The 18,352-nt window shown below is 41.5% G+C and overlaps 1 protein-coding gene across 4 annotated transcripts in view; it reads right to left on the bottom strand.

The window, feature by feature from the left end:
- Positions 1-6,491: 6,491 nt before the first annotated feature.
- Positions 6,492-18,352, bottom strand: part of LOC128583337 (protein HIRA) — a 106,248-nt gene continuing 94,387 nt past the window's right edge. For all 4 annotated transcript variants that reach the window (XM_053587512.1, XM_053587510.1, XM_053587513.1 and 1 more), the window contains one exon: positions 6,492-7,338. In XM_053587512.1, coding sequence (XP_053443487.1) covers positions 7,222-7,338 — 117 coding nt within the window. In that variant the 3' untranslated portion in view covers positions 6,492-7,221. The remainder of the gene's footprint in view (positions 7,339-18,352) is intronic.

Below are 18,352 nucleotides of genomic sequence, written 5' to 3'. Positions count from 1 at the left end.
ACCTTGGATTTAGTACTGTTTTCTTAGACATGAGACCAACACCATGAGCAGCAACAACATAGATAAATTGGGCTTCATCAAAACCAGAAACTTCTATGCTTCAAAAGACACTGTCAAGAGAATAAAAAGACAACCTACAGAATGGGAGAAAATATTTGCAAGTCATGTATCTGATAAGGAACTTTTATCTAGAATGGATAAAAGCCCTCAAAATTCAATGATAAAAAGAATAATAGCCCAATTTAAAAGTTGGCAAAGGATGTGAATAGTGGCTCCAGGAGTTTGAGAGTTTGAGGTTGCTGTGAGCTGTGATGCCACAGCACTCTAGCCTGGGCAAGAGTGAGAGACTCACTCTCAAAAAAAAAAAAAAAAAAAAAAGAAAGAGAGAGAGAGAAAGAGAGGGAAAAGAGAGAGAAAGAGAGAAAGAAAGAAAGAGAGAGAGAAGAAAGAGATGAGAGAGAGAAAAGAGAGACAGAGAGAAAAGAAACAGGGAAAGAAAGAGAAAAAGAGAGGAGGGAGAGGAAAAAGAGAGAGAAAATAGAACGAGAGAAAAGAAAGAGGGCGAAGAGAGAAAGAAAGAAAAGAGAGGAGAGAGAAAAGAGAGAAAAGGAGAGAAAGAGAAAAGAGAATGAGAGAGAAAAAGAGAGAGAAAGAGAAAGAGAGAAAAGAGAGAACAAGAGAAAGAAAAAAGAGAAAGAGAGAAAAGAAAGAGAAGTAGAGAGATGGGAAAAGAGAGAGAGAGAAAAGAGAGACAGAGAGAACAAGAGAGAGAGAAAAGAAAAAGAATGAGAAAGAATAAAAGAGAAAGCAAGAATGAGAAAGAGAGAATGAGAAAAGATAGAAAGAGAAAACAAGAGAGAGAAAAGATAGAATGAGAGAAAAGACAGAGACAAAAGGAGAGAGAGAAAAAAGAGAGAAAGAGACAGAAAAGAGAGAGAAGAAAGGGAACAAGAGAAAGAGACGAGAAAGAGAGAGAAAAGACAGAAAAAGAGAAAGAAAGAATGAGAGAAAAGAGGAAGAGAGAAAAGAGAGGAGAAAAGAGAGAGAGAAAGAGAAAAGAGAGAAGAGACAAAGAGAGAAAAGAGAGAATGAGAGGAGAGAAAAGAGAGAATGAGAAAGAGAAGAAAGAGAGAATGAGAGAGAAGAGAAAGAGAGAAAAGAGAGAATGAGAGAGAAAAGAAAGAAGAGAACAAGACAGAAAGGAGAGGAGAGAAAACAGAAAGAGAAAAGAAAGAGAGAAGACAACAAGACAGAAAGGAGAGAGGAGAGAAAAGAGAGAGAGAAAGAGAGAGAGAAAATAAAGAGAGAAAAGAGAATGAGAGAGAGAACATAAAGAGAACAAGAGAGAAGAGAGAGAAAAGAGACAAAGAGAGATAAAAGAGAGAACAAGAGAAAGAGAGAGATAGAGAAAAGAGAGAGAATGAGAGAGGAAGGAGAGGGGAGAGAGAGAAAAGAGAGAATGAGAAGAAAGAGAAAGAGGGAAAGAGAGAAAAGAGAACAAGAGAGAGAAAGAGAAAAGAATGGGAGAGAGAAGAGAGAAAGAGAAAGGAAAGAATGAGAGAAAAGAGAGAACAAGAGATAAAAGAGAATGAGAGAGAAAAGAGGAGAAAGAGAGAATGAGAGAAGAGAGAGAAAAAGAGAATGAGAGACAAAAGAAAGAGAGAAAGAGGGAGAAAAGAAAGAGAACAAGAGAAAAAAGAGAAAAGAGAGAATGAGAGAGAAAAGAGAAAGAGACAAAAGAGAGAAAGAAAGAAAAAAAGAAAGAGAAAGACATACAAGTGGCTAATAAACACATAAAAAGTGTGAAAGGTTGCTCAGTATATTCAGTCACTAGGAAAATGCAAACCCCAACCACAATGCGATAACTACTTTACATCTACTGGAATGGTTTACAAGTTGTTTTTTTTTTTGGTCGGGGCCGGGCTTGAACCCACCACCCCTGGTATTGGGGCCAGCACCCTACTCCTTTGAACCATAGGCACTGCCCTGTACTGGGATGGTTTAATTAAAAACAAACAAACAAAAAAACTGGTAATAGAAGTTTTGAAAAAGATGTGGAAAAACTGGAACCCTCACACACCACTAACATGAATGACCACATGACCACACTGGAAGGCAGAAGGGCAGTTGTTAAGCAGTTACAGTCAGTGCATAGCTCAGTGATTCTATACCTAGGGAGTGTGTGTACGCGTATGTGAAGACACGTCAACACAAATGCTTAGAATACTATTATGCATAAATGCCAGAAAGGAAGAGCAATCCCAATATCCATTAACAGGTGAATGGCGAGCAAAAAGCAGCATATCCATAAATGGAATAGTATTTGGCCACAAAAAGAAGTGAAATAACGTCATGTGCTATGACGCAGATGAACCTTGACAGCAGCCAGACATCAAAGAGCACATATTCTGTGATTCCCTTTGTGTTTGATGTTTTGAATAGTCACATTTGGAGATGGAAAGCAGACTGTGGTTGCCTAGGGATGATGGGCATGTGGAATGGGATTTCTTTTTGAGGTGATGAAAGTAGTTTGGTGACTGTGGAGATGGCTGCACAGATGTGACTATACTACAAAGCATTATATTGTACAGTTTAAGGCAATTGTATGCTTTGTTGATTATTTCAGTAAAGCTGCATTTTTCTTTGTTTCCTGAAGAACGAAGTGAGGCACCCTTGTGGTGATGGAAAGGTACCCTATTTTGGAAAAAAACCAACAAACCTAGGAAAATACCTGGTCTGTACAGTAAGTGTGTGTTTCCCTATAAGGAACTGTCCAACTGTTTATTGAAGTAACATACTATTTTGTTTTCCTATCAGTAACACATAAAGGTTCCAGATGCTCCAGTCCTAACACTCACTCAGTATTGTCTTTTTTTTTCTGTTAACTTAAGCCATTCTGATAGGTTTGTATTGCTATTGTGGTTTACATTTTTCCTGAATGACTAGTGATGTTAAACATCTTTCATGTTATTTTACTTGCTATATTTGGTGAAGTGTTCCAAGTTTGAAATAATAAAAGAAGATTATAAAAGAACAAAAATTAAACTTAAAAATTAGAAACAAAAGCCAACACCCACAATTTGGGAAAAAAATCTAAGGAAAACATTTGCCATGTCTGAGAGGACAGGGATTACAGGACTCACAGGCAGAAGAGGATGAACTGTGCTCCCGAGTGCACCTGCCATGTGTGCTTTTCCCACTCAGCTGTGAAGGTCTGCGACTCCTCAAACGTGATCCAAAAGCTGGAGTTGGGGGCACCCACAGAGATCAGGGCCAGAACTCTGAGAAGAGAAAGGCAGGGAGACTCAGCCCAGGAAGACCCAGGCCCCACTGTTTGGCTTGGAAATAAATTCAACAGGCAGAGGTGGAACAAAGGGTGTGGGAGTCAGCATGCGTGGGGCACGGACATCAGGGGTGACAAAATAGACTGTGGCCCTGCAGTCAGTCTCCCGGGGATAAAAACAGCAGGAAGGGGAGGGCAAGTTTTTACCCATTATTTCTTGAGATACATTTTTCTCTCACCCCCTCTCTCCTCTCCTTTAGCAACTTTGATTCCTTGCATATGCTACTTGATGTCAGCCCATGGCATTCTGCTATTCTTTTTTTTTTTTTGAGACGGTCTCAAGTTGTTACCCTGGGTAGAGTGCTGTGGCGTTACAGCAACCTCAAACTCTTGGGCTCAAGCAATTCTCTTGCCTCAGCCTTCCAAGTAGCTATGACTACAGGCACCCACCACAATGCCTGGCTACTTTTTGGTTGTAGTTGTCATGGCTGTTTAGCAGGCCCAGGCTGGATTCGAACCCATCGGCTTCAGTGTACGTGGCTGACGCCCGAGCCACTGAGCTGCAGATGGCGAGCCTGCTGTTATTTTCTTCTCTTTCCTCTTTTTATTATTTGTTTTGGAGCGTTTCTGTTGCTGCGCCTCCAACTTCACTATCTTTTTCTTCTGCAGTGTCTAACGTGTCATTATTCTCATTCCATGCATTTTTCATCTCGTTGTAGTTTTGTCTAGAAATTAGATTTTTTTTGAGACAGAGTCTCAAGCTGTCACCATGGGTTGAGTACCGTGACATCATAGCTGACGGCAACCTCCAACTCAAGCAATCCTCTTGCCTCAGTTTTTCAATTTTTAGTAGAGATGGGGTATTGCTTTTTGCTCAGGCTGGTCTTGAGCTGAAGCAATTCACCTGCCTCAGCCTCCCAGAAAGCTAGGATTACAGGCGTGAGCTAAGCATTTGTGACTTTTTTTTTTTTTTGAGACAGAGTCTCAAGCTGTTGCCGAGTGCTGTGGCATCACAGCTCACAGCAACCTCAAACTCATAGGCTTCACTGATTCTCTTGCCTCAGCCTCCCAAGTAGCTGGGGTTACAGGTGCCCACTACAACACCTGGCTATTTTTTGGTTGTAGTTGTCATTGTTGTTTGGCAGGCCTGGGCTGGATTTGAACCCACCAGCTCCCGTGTATGTGGCTGGCACCTTAGCCACTTGAGCTACAGGCACTGAGCCGGATTTGTGACTTTTTAAATCATCTTCCATGTCTCTATTTAACCTTTTGAACCAAGGAATAGTGTTAACAGTAGTGTTACTGTTCTTCTCTGCTAATTCTAACACTGGTGTAAATTCTGGGCACATCTGGACCAACTGTAGGCTTAAATATTCTCCTCATTTGGGGCCATCTACTTTCTCTGCATGCCTTGCTGTTTTTGTTTGAAAGCTAGACATGTTTAACTTTACATCGTTGGATGTTGCATGTTTTTATATTCTTGTAAATCTTCGTGGACTTTGCAGTGTAATCAAGTGACTTGGAAACAGTTTGATCATTTCAGGTCTTGCTTTTGTCAGATGGATCGGGACCGGTGCTGTCCTGGTCTCCCTGCGTTGTCAGTACCATTTCCTCAACTCGACTAGTCCACGAGGCTCTATCTGCCTTTGCTGCAGCCCAGAAACTCTCCAAGTAGTAACCTGGGGCCATCATGGGGCTTGTGTCCCATTTTGCAGGGATCACTGTCTTTAATTTTTTTTTTAATTTTGAGACAAAGTCTCACTCGGTTGCCCTGGGTAGAGTGCTGTGATGTCATTGTAGTTCACAACTTCAAACTCCTGGGATCAAGCGATCCTCCTGCCTCAGCCTCCTAAGTAGCTGGGACTACAGGTACCCACCACAATGCCTGGCTAATTATTTTCTATTTTTTAGTGGACACAGGGGTCTTGCTATTGCTTAGGCTGGTCTCAAACTCCTGAGCTCGAGGATCCTACCTCAGCCTTCCAGAGTATTAGGATTATAGGTGTGAGTCATGCCCGGCCACTGTCTTTAATTTTCTGAATCCATTTTTTTTTTAAGAGATGGGGTCTGTCAGAAGTCCAGGCTGGAATGCGGTGGTGCAATCACAGCTCATTGCAGCTTTGAACTCCTAGGGCTCAAGCGACCTCCTGCCTCAATCTCCTGAGTAGCTGAGACTACAGGCATGCACCCTGCACATGGTCTGATCTGAAATGTCTTGAAACCACTGTTCATGTATTCTGACTTGTCCCTTTCATTGTTTCAGGTAGGAGGGTCAGCCTGGTCCCTGTTGCTCCATTTTGGCTGTAAGTTGACAGACGAGTTTTTCTGCTACTTATCTCCTCACCCTTTCCCAACTGTAGTGGCACACTCAATAATTCTCTAAGCATCAGGATTTTGCCTACACAGTCCCAATTGCCTACACAATGCGTAGTTTTTCTATCCCCATTTTGCTTCCTGTGGCTCCATAATGTTTTTGATGTCTTGCTCCAGAGGTGCTGGGGAGCTGCCTCACTCACGCTCCTTAAAGCAAAGTTCCCACTTCCAGCACATCCACACACACTCTGTGCTGGCTTTGTGGGGCACACACAAAGCCAGCCACTTGACATCCAAGTGAGAATGGGGTGGCTGCTAAGCAGCGAAATGGCCAGAGACATGTCGGTGGTCACGGTTAAGTAGCCTTCTGATGCCCAGTCCAGGGCTCCTTCTCCAGACGCAGGACCACACGTGGCTCAGAGGCTTTGATGAGGACCAGGAGCCAGACATCGGGGTGCTCATCCCTCATTTTGCTCGAAGATTCTGTGATTCTGTGTTGTCTCCTGTGGATCAACATCTGGACCACTTTCTAAGGAAATTCCATCTTTCCTGATACTTCTTTAGTGCACCCAAGACCATACTGATTTCCTTTTGTAAAACTGGCTAAGCAGTCAGCCGCAGCTCTTGGTGCTCCATGTGATGGGGACCTGGGGCACAGTGAGGGTAGACTCAAGGACCTTGATGCCTTATTTGGGAGATGACATGTGCAAGGTGGCCCCAGGTCAGGCCGAGGTGCTGCACTACCTGGGAAGTGACCCCACACACTGCAAAATGAATTTCTGCATTGGGGGAATCAGATGACAGAAAAGATCCTTTCACTGCCTACTTCAAGAGAGAGAGCCACAGTGGGGGAGGAAAATGAAGTTAGAAGGAAAAGGTGAGAGAAACCAAGTGATTTGGTATCCAATGCATGTTCATTTATTTTACACTTACAAAAAAAATTGCCCACCCCTTTGTCCCATTCCCCCCAAAACAGTCTCTTTTTACAAACATTTAAAAATTAAAACCAAATGAAGATAGACAAGTTAATTTCAGTACAATTATTTTTCAGTGTAGCTGTCATAATTAGAGTTTTAATTTCCTACAAGTTACCAATGTCCAAGTGACTTATAGGGAAATCCTGATTATTGGCCAAAGGAAAATTCCATATGACAAGTTAGCAAATTCTAGTACAAAAATAGTCCGTGTGTTGGAACAGCTTTCCTTTGACATAAGTCTCAGGTGAGTCTGCTGACTGTGTAATACCTAATGCTCCGAGTTCTCTCACAAATGGCTCATTCATCGTAGCTGAAGCATAGCGGCCCCTGCAGCGGCAGGGCTAGTGTCCACCGTGGGACCGTGCTAGAGACGGCAGGCCTGGGAGTGCCTTCCTGGGCCCAGGGTAGCTGGGCCCAGCCCCATCTCTGGCTCCCCACAGGGGACTGGGGGGAGGGATGAGCTGCTCCCTCCTGAGGCAACGGCAGGCCCAGGATTCAGGGCACATCTGCTGGAGAAGCTGGGCTGGTGCTGGCACAGAACACAGCTCCTGCCAGTGGCTCCTCCTCCCACTGCAGCCCGGCCAGGTGAGAGGCAGCCCTGCTGTCTTCAGCGAGAGTGCAGCCCTGCCCTTGCTGCAGCTGGGCAGGCTACTTGTCTCTCAGGATGTCAAGCTGCTCCTGACACTCGGTGAAGAGGCGCTGGAAGCGGATGTTCTGCCCGATGACTGGCAGCAGCTCCTTCAGCAGCTCCCTCTTGCGCAGACCCTGTGGACATAGGAGTGAGAGCTGAGTGAAAGCGTCAGGCAAAAGGCCTGATTGTGAAGGACTTACCTGGCTGGGCAGACACCTTTGAGTCTGTGCACACAGGAAACCAGCAGAGCTGAGGCTGGGCCAGGCGCATGCACGAGAGGGAATGGCAGCGAGGGAGTAACATGGGCAGCAATGGGAAGTGAGGCTTGCCGGGGTCTGCTGGACAGCCGCTGCTGACCATCCACTGACAGGACAGTGGACACAGTGGCTTACCTCCCATGGCGGGATGAAAGTGACATCAAGGCTGAGGGTCAGGTGGGTGGTTATTCTGGAGGGGCTGCTCCCTCATGCTCATGCCTCTAGTGGTCTGAGGTCAAACCCTAGGGCAAGGACACGCCTGCCCGGCAGTATCTGGCACTGGGTTTCTAGCCCTGGGGCTCTCTTGTCAGGCTCATGCTCCCTCTCTGTCTGTGGCTCACTAGCCTCAAGCCTGTGACCTGCACTGCTGGGGTCAGGGAGAGTGTCCCTCTGCCCAGACCCAGAGCAGACTCCTGAGGAGAGAACAGCCAGTCAGTCCACACTCACTATTGCAAAAGGGGGCCTAAAGTTTTAAAATTAAGTGTGATGGGTATACATGTAAGAAGACTAGAAATGATAGGAAAGAACGAGGTTTGAGGGACACAGAAGCTGCAGGAGCGAGAGGAGCAGGAAAATAGGTGCAGACAGGCCACATCACTTGGAGGAGCAGCCAATAGGGAGGCTTCAGCATCAGAGTTCACTAGGTGGAGCAGAAATTATATGGATTTGCAACGCCTTGACTGGTCACTACCTGGTCCCTTATACAAAAAGACTGCCAATCTGAAATAGATCCCATTTTCTGATTAAAACATAATTATAGGGCGGCACCTGTGGCTCAGTCGGTAGGGCGCTGGCCCCATATACCAAGGGTGGCGGGTTCAAACCCAGCCCCAGCCAAATTGCAACCAAAAAATAGCCAGGTGTTGTGGCGGGCGCCTGTAGTCCCAGCTACTCTGGAGGCTGAGGCAAGAGAATCGCTTAAGCCCAGGAGTTGGAGGTTGCTGTGAGCTGTGTGAGGCCACGGCACTCTACCGAGGGCCATAAAGTGAGACTCTGTCTCTACAAACAAAACACATAAATTATAAAACTCATGGGCCAAAGACAAAATGTTTTATTTTTATCTATCTATCTATCTATCTATCTATCTATCTATCTATCTATCTATCTATCTATCTATCTATCTATCTATCTAACTTCTTTAGAGACGGCCTCGCTCTGTCACCCAGGCTGGCGTGCAGTGGTGTAATCAGCTCACTGAACCTTGAACTCCTAGGCTCAAGTGATCCCGCCTTAGTATCTCAAGTACCTGGGACTATAGGAGCATGTTGCCATACCTGGCTAATTTTTTTTTTTTTTTTTGAGACAGGGTCTTACTTTGTCACCCTCAGTAGACTGAGGCATCACAGCTCACAGCAACCTCAAACTCTTGGGCTCAAGTGATTCTCTTGCCTGAGCCTTACAAGTAGTTGTGCCGGCTATTTTTAGAGATGGGTCTCTCACTGGCTCAAGCTGGTCCTGAACCTGTGAGCTCAGGCAATCGACCTGCCTTGGCCTCCCAGAATGCTGTTACCTGGCTAATTAAAAAAAAAAAAAAAAAATTTGTAGAGATGTGGTCTCACTATGTTTCCTAGGCTGGTTTTGAAGTCCTGGTTTCAAGCAATCCCCTCCACAGCCTCCCAGGGTGCTGGGATTACAAGCCACTGTACTCAGGCTTAAAGAAGAATTTAATTTTAGTTAACTGAAATTAAAAATGACGTACAAGAGAGTGGTAATAACAAAACTAAATGCTATCATACTATCCAAAACTGGTGAGATTCAGCAAACATGGGGCTTTTAGAGGCATTTCCAAACACAAAATAGCTTGTCCTGTATTAGAGAACATGAAAGACTAACAAGCTGAGACTCCAACTTCAAGACATCAGGGAAAAGAGAGGAGAGGAGGGGAAAAGGAAAGGACATCAGAAAAAAAAGTTTTTAAAGGAGATATAATAAAAATTGAAATCATTAAATAGAGAATATGAATAAACACAAAAGTAATTTTTTGAAGACTAAAGGATAAACCTCTGACAAGATTAATCAAGAAAGGAGAAAGCTCAAAAAAATATTAGGAATAAAAAAGTGACTTAGCAGATGTAGAAGAAAAAGATAGGAGTACTGTCAATAACTTTATGCAAACAAATTTGAACATTTAGAGAAAATGGAAAAATTCCTAGAAAAATATAATTTATTAAAACTTTCTCAAAAAGAAACAAAAAGGAAGAATTATTACGACAAAGAAAACATCTGATATATTAGATTTTTAAAGTGACATCTAAGAAATTTCCAAGGATCAAATATTAACAATTTTATATAAACTCAGAGAACAAAAAATGAGAAACTATTCCCAGCTCATTCTATAAGGGAAATTATAACCTCAATTCTAAAACCAGACAAGGACACCAAGAGAACAGAAGATTCCAGGGCTATTCTACTCATGAAATCAGATGTATAGATCCTCTATATTATTAGCAATCAATTCTAACTGAATAAAAAACTCATAAAATTGAGTTTATCTTGGAAAATTGAGTTATTACAAAACTTATAAATTACTGTATTAACAGATTTCAATACTGCACTGAAGTGCTGAGCAAGAGAAATAATATGTGGAAAAAAGGCACAAAATTGGAAAATAGAATTAAATGCTTACTTAAGATGACCTGGTGACTTATTCCATACAGATAAAACTAATGTTAGACAAATTAATAATAATAGAAATGTGTAGAAAGATAGCCAGTAACTAACACAACAAAGTGAAATGCATTTATATACATATCAACAGCAATAATAATTAGAAAACATAAATAAAATATGTAGAATAAACACAACTATGAAATATCTAAAAGTAAATCTAATAAACAATGTGCACAGCCTCTATGCTGAAAATTATAAAACTTTATTTAAAGGCATTAAAGAAAACCTAAATGGACCTACTGATTTAATGTTATTCAAATGGACCTACAAATCCAATGTTCACTCGGGTTTTTAGTAGAACTTGACAAGATAATTCTAAAATTTACATAGAGGAATAAAAAGCCAAGAATAGTTAAGACACTCACTATTCCTATCAGATAGGTAAGTTTATTATAAGCAAGAGTGATTTAGAGACATCTTGTAAACAGACTGACACTTTGATGTATGAGAGAGAGGATAAAACGTACAGTGGGGAAAAGAGGGAGCTATTTAATAAACGAAGTTTGAAAGACTAATCGTCCATATGGAACCAAGTAGGTCCTGGTGTCCCGCTTAACTCAGGGCGCTGCTGGGACACTGGGATGGAGACTGTTGAGGGAGGGGCCAACACAGTGGCCTCTGAGAGCTGTGGCAGACCTGGAGATTCACGTGTGTCTGGGGGGAGCAGACTGGGTAGAGTACAACAGAATACACAAGGCTGAGAAACAAAACAGGCATTTTAGGGAAATCAAGACATTTTTAGGGTAGCTTAGCCTTACTCGGTGGCAGGTGTCTGTAATCTCAGCTCCTCAGGAGGCTGAGGAGGGAAGGTCTACTTACGCCCAGGAGTTTGAAAACCTGGGCAACACAGAAGAGACCCTGTCTCTAAAAACCAACCAACCAACTGACCGAGAAAAGTAGCCACATATGTGGGGAAAATAGAAAAAAGCACATGCACAGGCCTGGGAAAGATGTATCCACAAAAAAAGACCTGAGAGGACCTTGAGACTTCATGTTGGCTGACAAGTAGGGTTGTCCCCAGCATGTACCAGACCTCAAAGACTGGGAGAGGTAGTTTTTTCCCCCCCTTCAAATAGCCAATATTCAAAACAAGATCATAAACAAAGAAATAGAAAAATACGGCCAATTGAAAGGAGCAAAAATACATCTCTAGAAACTGACCCTAAAGATACAGAGGCCTAGGACTTGATAAGACTTTAAAATAGGCTCGGTGCCTATAGCACAGTGGTTATGGCACCACTCACATACACCAAGACTGGAGGGTTCAAACCTGGCCTGGGCCAGCTAAACAACGACAACTGAAAAAAAAAAAAATAGCTGGGCAATGTGGCGGGCACCTGTAGTTCCAGCTACTTGGGAGGCTGAGGCAAAAGAATCAAAAGCCCAAGAGTTTGAGGTTGCTGTAAGCTGTGATGCCACAGCACTCTACCCGGGGTGACAGCTTAAGACCCTGAGAGAGAAAGAGAGAAAGAAAGAAAGAAAGAACTTTAAAAGGAATGTGTTGGTTGGATGTGGTGGCTCACACCTGTAACAATCTTAGCACTCTGGGATTGCTTGAGCTTGGGAGTTCCAGACCAGTCTAAGCAAGAGTAGAGACTATCTCTACTCAAAATGGAAAAACTAGCCAGGAGTGTTGGCAGGTGCCAGTAGTCCCAGCTACTTGGGAAGCTGAGGCAAGAGGATTCCTTGAACCCAAGAATTTGAGGTTGCTGTGAGCTATGATGTCACAGCACTCTACCCAGCACACAGGGTAAGATCCTGTCTCAAAAAATAAAATAAATAAATAAAAGTCTTAAGGAGCTCAAGTCTCTGTGCTCAAGGAGAACAAAGACAACTAAACAAAATCAGAAAATGAGATGTCAATGAGAGAAATTACTAAAAAAAAAAGAGAGAAATAGAAATTCTAAAGCTAAAAAATACAATAACTGAATTGAAAAATTCATTAGAGGGGTTTAACAGCAGGCCTGAACAGGCAAAAAGAAGAATTAGCAACCTTGAAGACAGGTCATTTGAAATTAATTTGAGTCTCAGGAGCAAAAAGAATAAAGAAAAGTAAACAGAGTCTAAGGGACTAACCAAACATGAACCATCAAATAGACTAATGTACACATAATGGAAATTCCAGAAGTATAATAAAGAGAGAAAGGAACAGAGACCTTACTTGAAGACATGAGGGCTGCCTCATACTTATAAGCCTAGCACTTTGGGAGGCTGAGATGAGATTACTTGAGGCCAGGAATTCATGACCAGCTTAGGCAACACAGTGAGATCATATCTCTACCTCCAAAATTAATAATAATAATAAAAATTATCCAGGCATAATGGAACGTGCTTGTAGTTCCAGCTTCTTGGGAGGCTGAGGCAGGAAGAGTTGCTGGAGCTTAGGAGTTTGAGGTTGCAGTGAGCTATGATTGCTCCACTATACTCCAGCCTTGCTGACGCTGCAAGACATTGTTTCTAAAAATCCCAAGCAAAATAAAACAGAGAAATAATGCCTGAAAATTTTACAAATTTGAGGAAAGACATGGATCTACAAATACAAGAACGCCAATGAACTTCAAATAGGAAAAACCAAAGGAACCCACACTGAGATACATTATAATCAAACTTTGGGAAATGAGGGGCAGCACCTGTGGCTCAGTTGGTAAGGCACTGGCCCCATATACCAGAGGGTGGCAGGTTCAAACCCGGCCCCGGCCAAACTGCAACCAAAAAATAGCCGGGCATTGTGGTGGGCACCTGTAGTCTCAGCTACTCGGGGGGCTGAGGCAAGAGAATCGCTTAAGCCCAGGAGCTGGAGGTTGCTGTGAGCTGTGTGAGGCCACGGCACTCTACCGAGGGCCATAAAGTAAGACTCTGTCTCTACAAAAAAAAAAAAAACTTTGGGAAATGAGAGAATCATGAAAGTAGCAAGAGAAAAGTGACTCATCAAACAAAAAAAGAAGAGAAAAGAAAATGATTTATGTAAGATTATCATTGTAGTCAGTGGGATGTAGTCATATTTAAAGCACTGAAAGAAAAATACCAATAACCTAAAATATGTATCTTGTAAAACAAAATTTCAAAAACAAGGGAGAAATTAAGAAATTTCCAGATTAGCAAAACTTGAGTTCATTACTACTAGATCAGCTCTACATGAAATGCTAAATGGAATCTTTCAAGTAGAAAGAAAAGTTCACACAACACGACAGTAAAGATTAATAAATGGACAAATATAAAAAACTGTATTATAATAATTTTGGTCAGTAACTCCAATTTTTATTTTATAAGAGTTAAAAGAGAAAAGCATAAAAATAATCATAAGTCCGTTAAAGGGTACACAATACATAAACATATAATTTGTGTTTCTTGATCACTTCCAGGAATCTTGTGGTTGAGGCCCTGGGGTTTTCTAAGTATAAGACCACATCATCAGCAAGGAGTCAAAGTTCGACCTTTCCTGTTTCCATCTGGATAGCCTCGGTATCTTTCTCTTGCCTGATGGCATTGGCTAGAACTTGAACAGTAGTGGTGATGGTAGATCCTTGTCTGTTTCCAGTTTTAAGCAGAAATGCTTTCAGTTTTACTCAATTCAGCATGATATTGGCTGTGGGCTTATAGTAGATGGCTGTTATCAATTTAAAAATGTCCCATCTATGCCTATTTTCCTAAAATAGGAAAAAGGATCCTGAATTTTCCCTTATCAGAAAAGGATCCTGAATTTTGTCAAATGCTTTTTCTACATCTATCAAGAGAATCATATGGTCTTTGTTTTTGCTTCTATTTATGTGATAAATTATGTTTGTAAATTTGCAGGTGTTGACTCAGCCTTGCATCCCTGGGATAAAGCCCACCTAATCATGATGTATAGTTTTTTAATGCGTAGCTATATTCTATCTGTTAGGATTTTATTGAATGTTTTTGTATCGATAATTGTTAATGATGTTGGTCTGCAGTTTTCTTTTTTTTTTTACTGGGTCTTTTCCTAGTTTTGGTATCAGGGAAGAATTTGCTTCATAGAAGGAGTTGGGAAGAGTTCCTTCCTTCTCAATTCTTTGAAGTGGGTTCTACAATATAGGTACAAGCTCTTCTTTGAAATTTGATAGAAACCTGGTGTAAAACTGTCTGGTTCAGGACTACTTTGTGTTGGAAGCTTTTTTATTGTTGCAATTTTGGTGCTTGATATTAGGATATTCAAGAGTTTTATTTCTTCTTGGTTAAGTCTAGGGAGGTAGTGTAATTCCAGGTATTGGTCTATTTCCTCCACATTTTCAAATTTCTGGACAGAGTGTTTCTGTAGTAATCAGTGATCATTTTTTGTAGCTCTATGATATCTCTTGTTTTTTCCACCTTTTTGTTGCTGATTAAAGTTATTAGAGATAGTACTTTTCTGTTTCTAGTTAATCTGGCCAAAAGTTTGTCTATTTTTTTATCTTTCAAAGAACCAACATGTCAGGATATAACATCAATGTCCACAATCAGTAGCCTTCATAGATGCCAACAACAGTCAAGCTGAGAATCTAATCAAAGAGACAGTGCTCTTCACAGTAGTTTCAAAGAAAATGAAATACCTTGGAATATACCTAACAAAGAAAGTGAAGGGTCCCTTCAGAAAGACCTATGAAACCCAGAGAAAAGAAATAGCAGAAGACAGTAACAAATGAAAGAGCACATCATGCTCATGGCTGGGAAGAATCAACATTGTTAAAATGTCTATACTACTCAAAGCAATTTACAAATTTAATGCACGCCCCATTAAAATACCAACATCATACTTTGTGAAAAAATAGTTCTTCATTTCATATGAAACCAGAAAAAACCCAAATAGCCAATGCGATTCTAAGAAATGAAAACTAATTTGGAGGCATTAGGTTACTAGACCAGGTTATACAAGTGTATAGTGATCAAAACAGCATGGAATTGGCATAAAAATATAGACATAGATCTATGGAACAGAACAGAAAACTAAGAGATGAAACCAGCCTCATATCACTGTCTGACCTTCAATAAACCAAACAAAAGCATGCACTGGGGAAAAGAATCCCTATTTAATAAATGATACTAGAAGAACTGATTAACCACATGTATAAGGCTGAAACCGGACTCTCACCTCTCACCACTTACAAAAATTAACTCATGCTGGATAAAAGACTTAAGTCTAAGACATGAAAGTATAAGAACTCTAAAAGAAAGTGTGGGGAAAAACTCTTAATGACATGGGGCTGGGAAAGATTTCAGGGAGAAGACCCATTGGCAATAACATTACCAACAAAAATAAATAATTGGGATCCGATCAAGTTTAAAAGCTTCCACACAGCTAAAGACACAATAAGCAAAGCAACCTTCACAATGGGAGAAGATATTCACATGTTACAAATAAGAAAAAAAGGGCTAATAACCAGAGTCTATAAAGAACTCAAGCCAATCAACAAGAAAAGAGCAAACAACCCAATTAATCACTGGGCAAGAGACATGAACAGAACCTTCTCCCAAGAAGACAGATGAATGGCCAACAAACACATGAGAAAATGCTCCTTGTCCCTAGTCATCAGAGAAATGCAAATCAGAACAACCTTCACATATCACCTAACCCCATGTCACAAGTGCCAAAGCTGCCGATGCTGGCATGGGTGCAGAGAGAAGGGAGCACTTATACACTGCTGGTGTGATCACAAACTAATACAAGCTCTATGGAAAGAAGTATAGAAAATCAGCAAAGAGCTGAAAGTGCTTCCCTTGGATCCCATTGCTCGGAATCTACCCAGAAGAAAAATAATCATTTTATCACAAGGACACTTGCACTCAAACGTTTACAGCAGCTCAATTCACAATTGCAAAGATGTGCAAACAACCCAAGTGCCCGACAACCCACGGACGGATTAATATACTGTGGCTTCTATACACAATAGAATACTAGTCAGCCATAAAAAGATGGAGGCTTTGTATCTTTTCTATTTACCTGGGACTGTGGTTATTCACCTACTAGTTTCGAATTAGAGTTTGAGTATATGGGAGCTTGGGAAGCTCCCATCTGAGGGTACAACATAGGGGGACATAGCATACTCTTGGGGGAAGAAGCTCAACTACAACTTAGACGCTGTCTGCCAGCAAACAATGTAACCCAATTGTATGTACCTTTATATTAATCCGAAATAAAAACGTGTAAAATTTGCGATATCAATAACCTAAATATGTAAAATTTGTAAGGTGAAGCTATAATGAAGTTGTATGCAGGCCAGGCACAGTGGCTCACGCCTGTAATTACAGCACTCTGGGAGGACAAGGTGGGCAGATCGCCTGAGCACAGGAGTTTGAGACCAGCTTGAGCAAGAGCTACACCCTGTCTCTAAAAATAACCGGGCATTGTGGCTGGCGCCTATAGTCCCAGCTGCTGGGGAGGCTCAGGCAAGAGAATCACTTGAACCCAAGAGTTTGAAGTTGCTGTGAGCTATGATGCTACAGCACTCTACCAAGGGTTAACAAAGTGAGACTCTGTCTTGAAAAATAAAAAAAAAGTTGTTGAAATTATATTGTTATCAGTTTAAAACAGTTTGCTGTAACTTTTCAATGTTTTATATAATCCCCATGGTAACATCAAATAAAATAACTATAGAATATAAATAAAAGGAAATGAGAAGGGAATCAAAATATATCACTAAAAAAAGTTAAAAACAAAGAAGATAGCAACGGAGGAAGGAAGTATAAAAAAGCTATAGAAATACAGAAAATAAAAATGGCAACAGTAAGTCTACCCGTAAGCACTTACTTTAAATACAAATAGGTTAATCTCCTAAATTAAGAAATACACTTTGGCAGAATATTTTTTTTTTTTGAGAGGCAGAGTCTCACTTTGTCACCCTCGGTAGAGTGCTGTGGCATCACAGCTTACAGCAACCTCCAGCTCTTGGGCTTAGGTGATTATTTTGCCCCGAGAAGCTTGGACTACAGGCACCCGCCACAACACCTGGCTATTTTTTGTTGCAGTTTGGCTGGGGCTGGGTTTGAACTGGCCACCCTTGGTATATGGGGCCAGCGCCCTACTCACTGAGCCACAGGCGCCACCCTTGGCAGAATAAATTTTTAAAAAAGGATCCAACTATATGCTGTCTACATAGAATTTACTATAGATCTAAGAACACACACAGGTTGAAAGTGAAAGGATTGAGAAAGATATTCCATTTAGCTGAGTGCAGTGGCTCCTTCCTACAATCCTAGCAACTTTGGGGTAAGACAGGATTGCTTGAAGCAAGACCAGTGTGGGCAATAGCAAGATAGCGTTAAAAAAAAAAATAATTAGCTGGGCCTAGTGGCTAATGGGTGGCCCAGCTCTGTAGTCCCAACTCTTTGGGAGGCTAATCCAAGAGGGCTGCTTAAACCCAAGTTTGGGGCTGTAGTGAGCTATGATGATGCCACTGCACTCTAGCCAGGGCACTCTAGCCATCTTGAGCCAAGATTCCACCTCAAAAACAAACAACTAAAGCATGACATTCTACTCTATGGAAATAGTAATAAGAAGGGCTGTACTATTATCAAACAAAATAGACTGTTACAAAATTGTTGCATTAAACACTATTACAAGAGACAAAGATGCACATTGTCAATCATAATAAATGATAAAAGGATCAATTTAAAAAGATATAGTATGCACCAAACATCAGCACTCTTTTTTCCTTTATTTTTTTTTTTTTGTGAGAGAGTCTCACTTTGTCACCCTCAGTAGAGAGCCGTGGCATCACAGCTCACAGCAACCTCAAACTCTTGGGCTTAAGCAGTTCTCTTGCCTTAGCCTCCCAAGTAGCTGGGACTACAGGCACCTGCCACAACATCTGGCAATTTTTTTGTTGTTGTTTGGCAGGCCTGGGCTAGGTTCCAACCCGCCAGCTCTGGTGTATGTGGCTAGTGTGCTAGCTCCTAAGCTACAGGCACTGAGCCAGCACTCTTAAATGAACAAACCAAACACTGTCCAAACTGAAAGGAGAAAAGGACTGCTCTGCAATTGTAAGAGACTTCAATATCCTACTTTCAAAATGGACACAACAAGAGATGATCAATAAGGAAGTGGTAGACCTGAACAACACTTGAGGGGAAATGCACTTAATGAACACACAGAGTGCACTCCACTAAACAAAGCACGGCTTACGACGTGCACAGAGAACGCTATGTAGGATGGATTATATGCTAGGCCACAAAATAAGTCTCGATACATTTTAAAAGACTGAAATTGTACTGTCTTTATTCTAAT

The sequence above is a fragment of the Nycticebus coucang genome, chromosome 4 (assembly GCF_027406575.1).
Source record: "Nycticebus coucang isolate mNycCou1 chromosome 4, mNycCou1.pri, whole genome shotgun sequence".
Taxonomy (NCBI): domain Eukaryota; kingdom Metazoa; phylum Chordata; class Mammalia; order Primates; family Lorisidae; genus Nycticebus; species Nycticebus coucang.
This window is presented reverse-complemented; position numbering and strand designations above follow the sequence as displayed.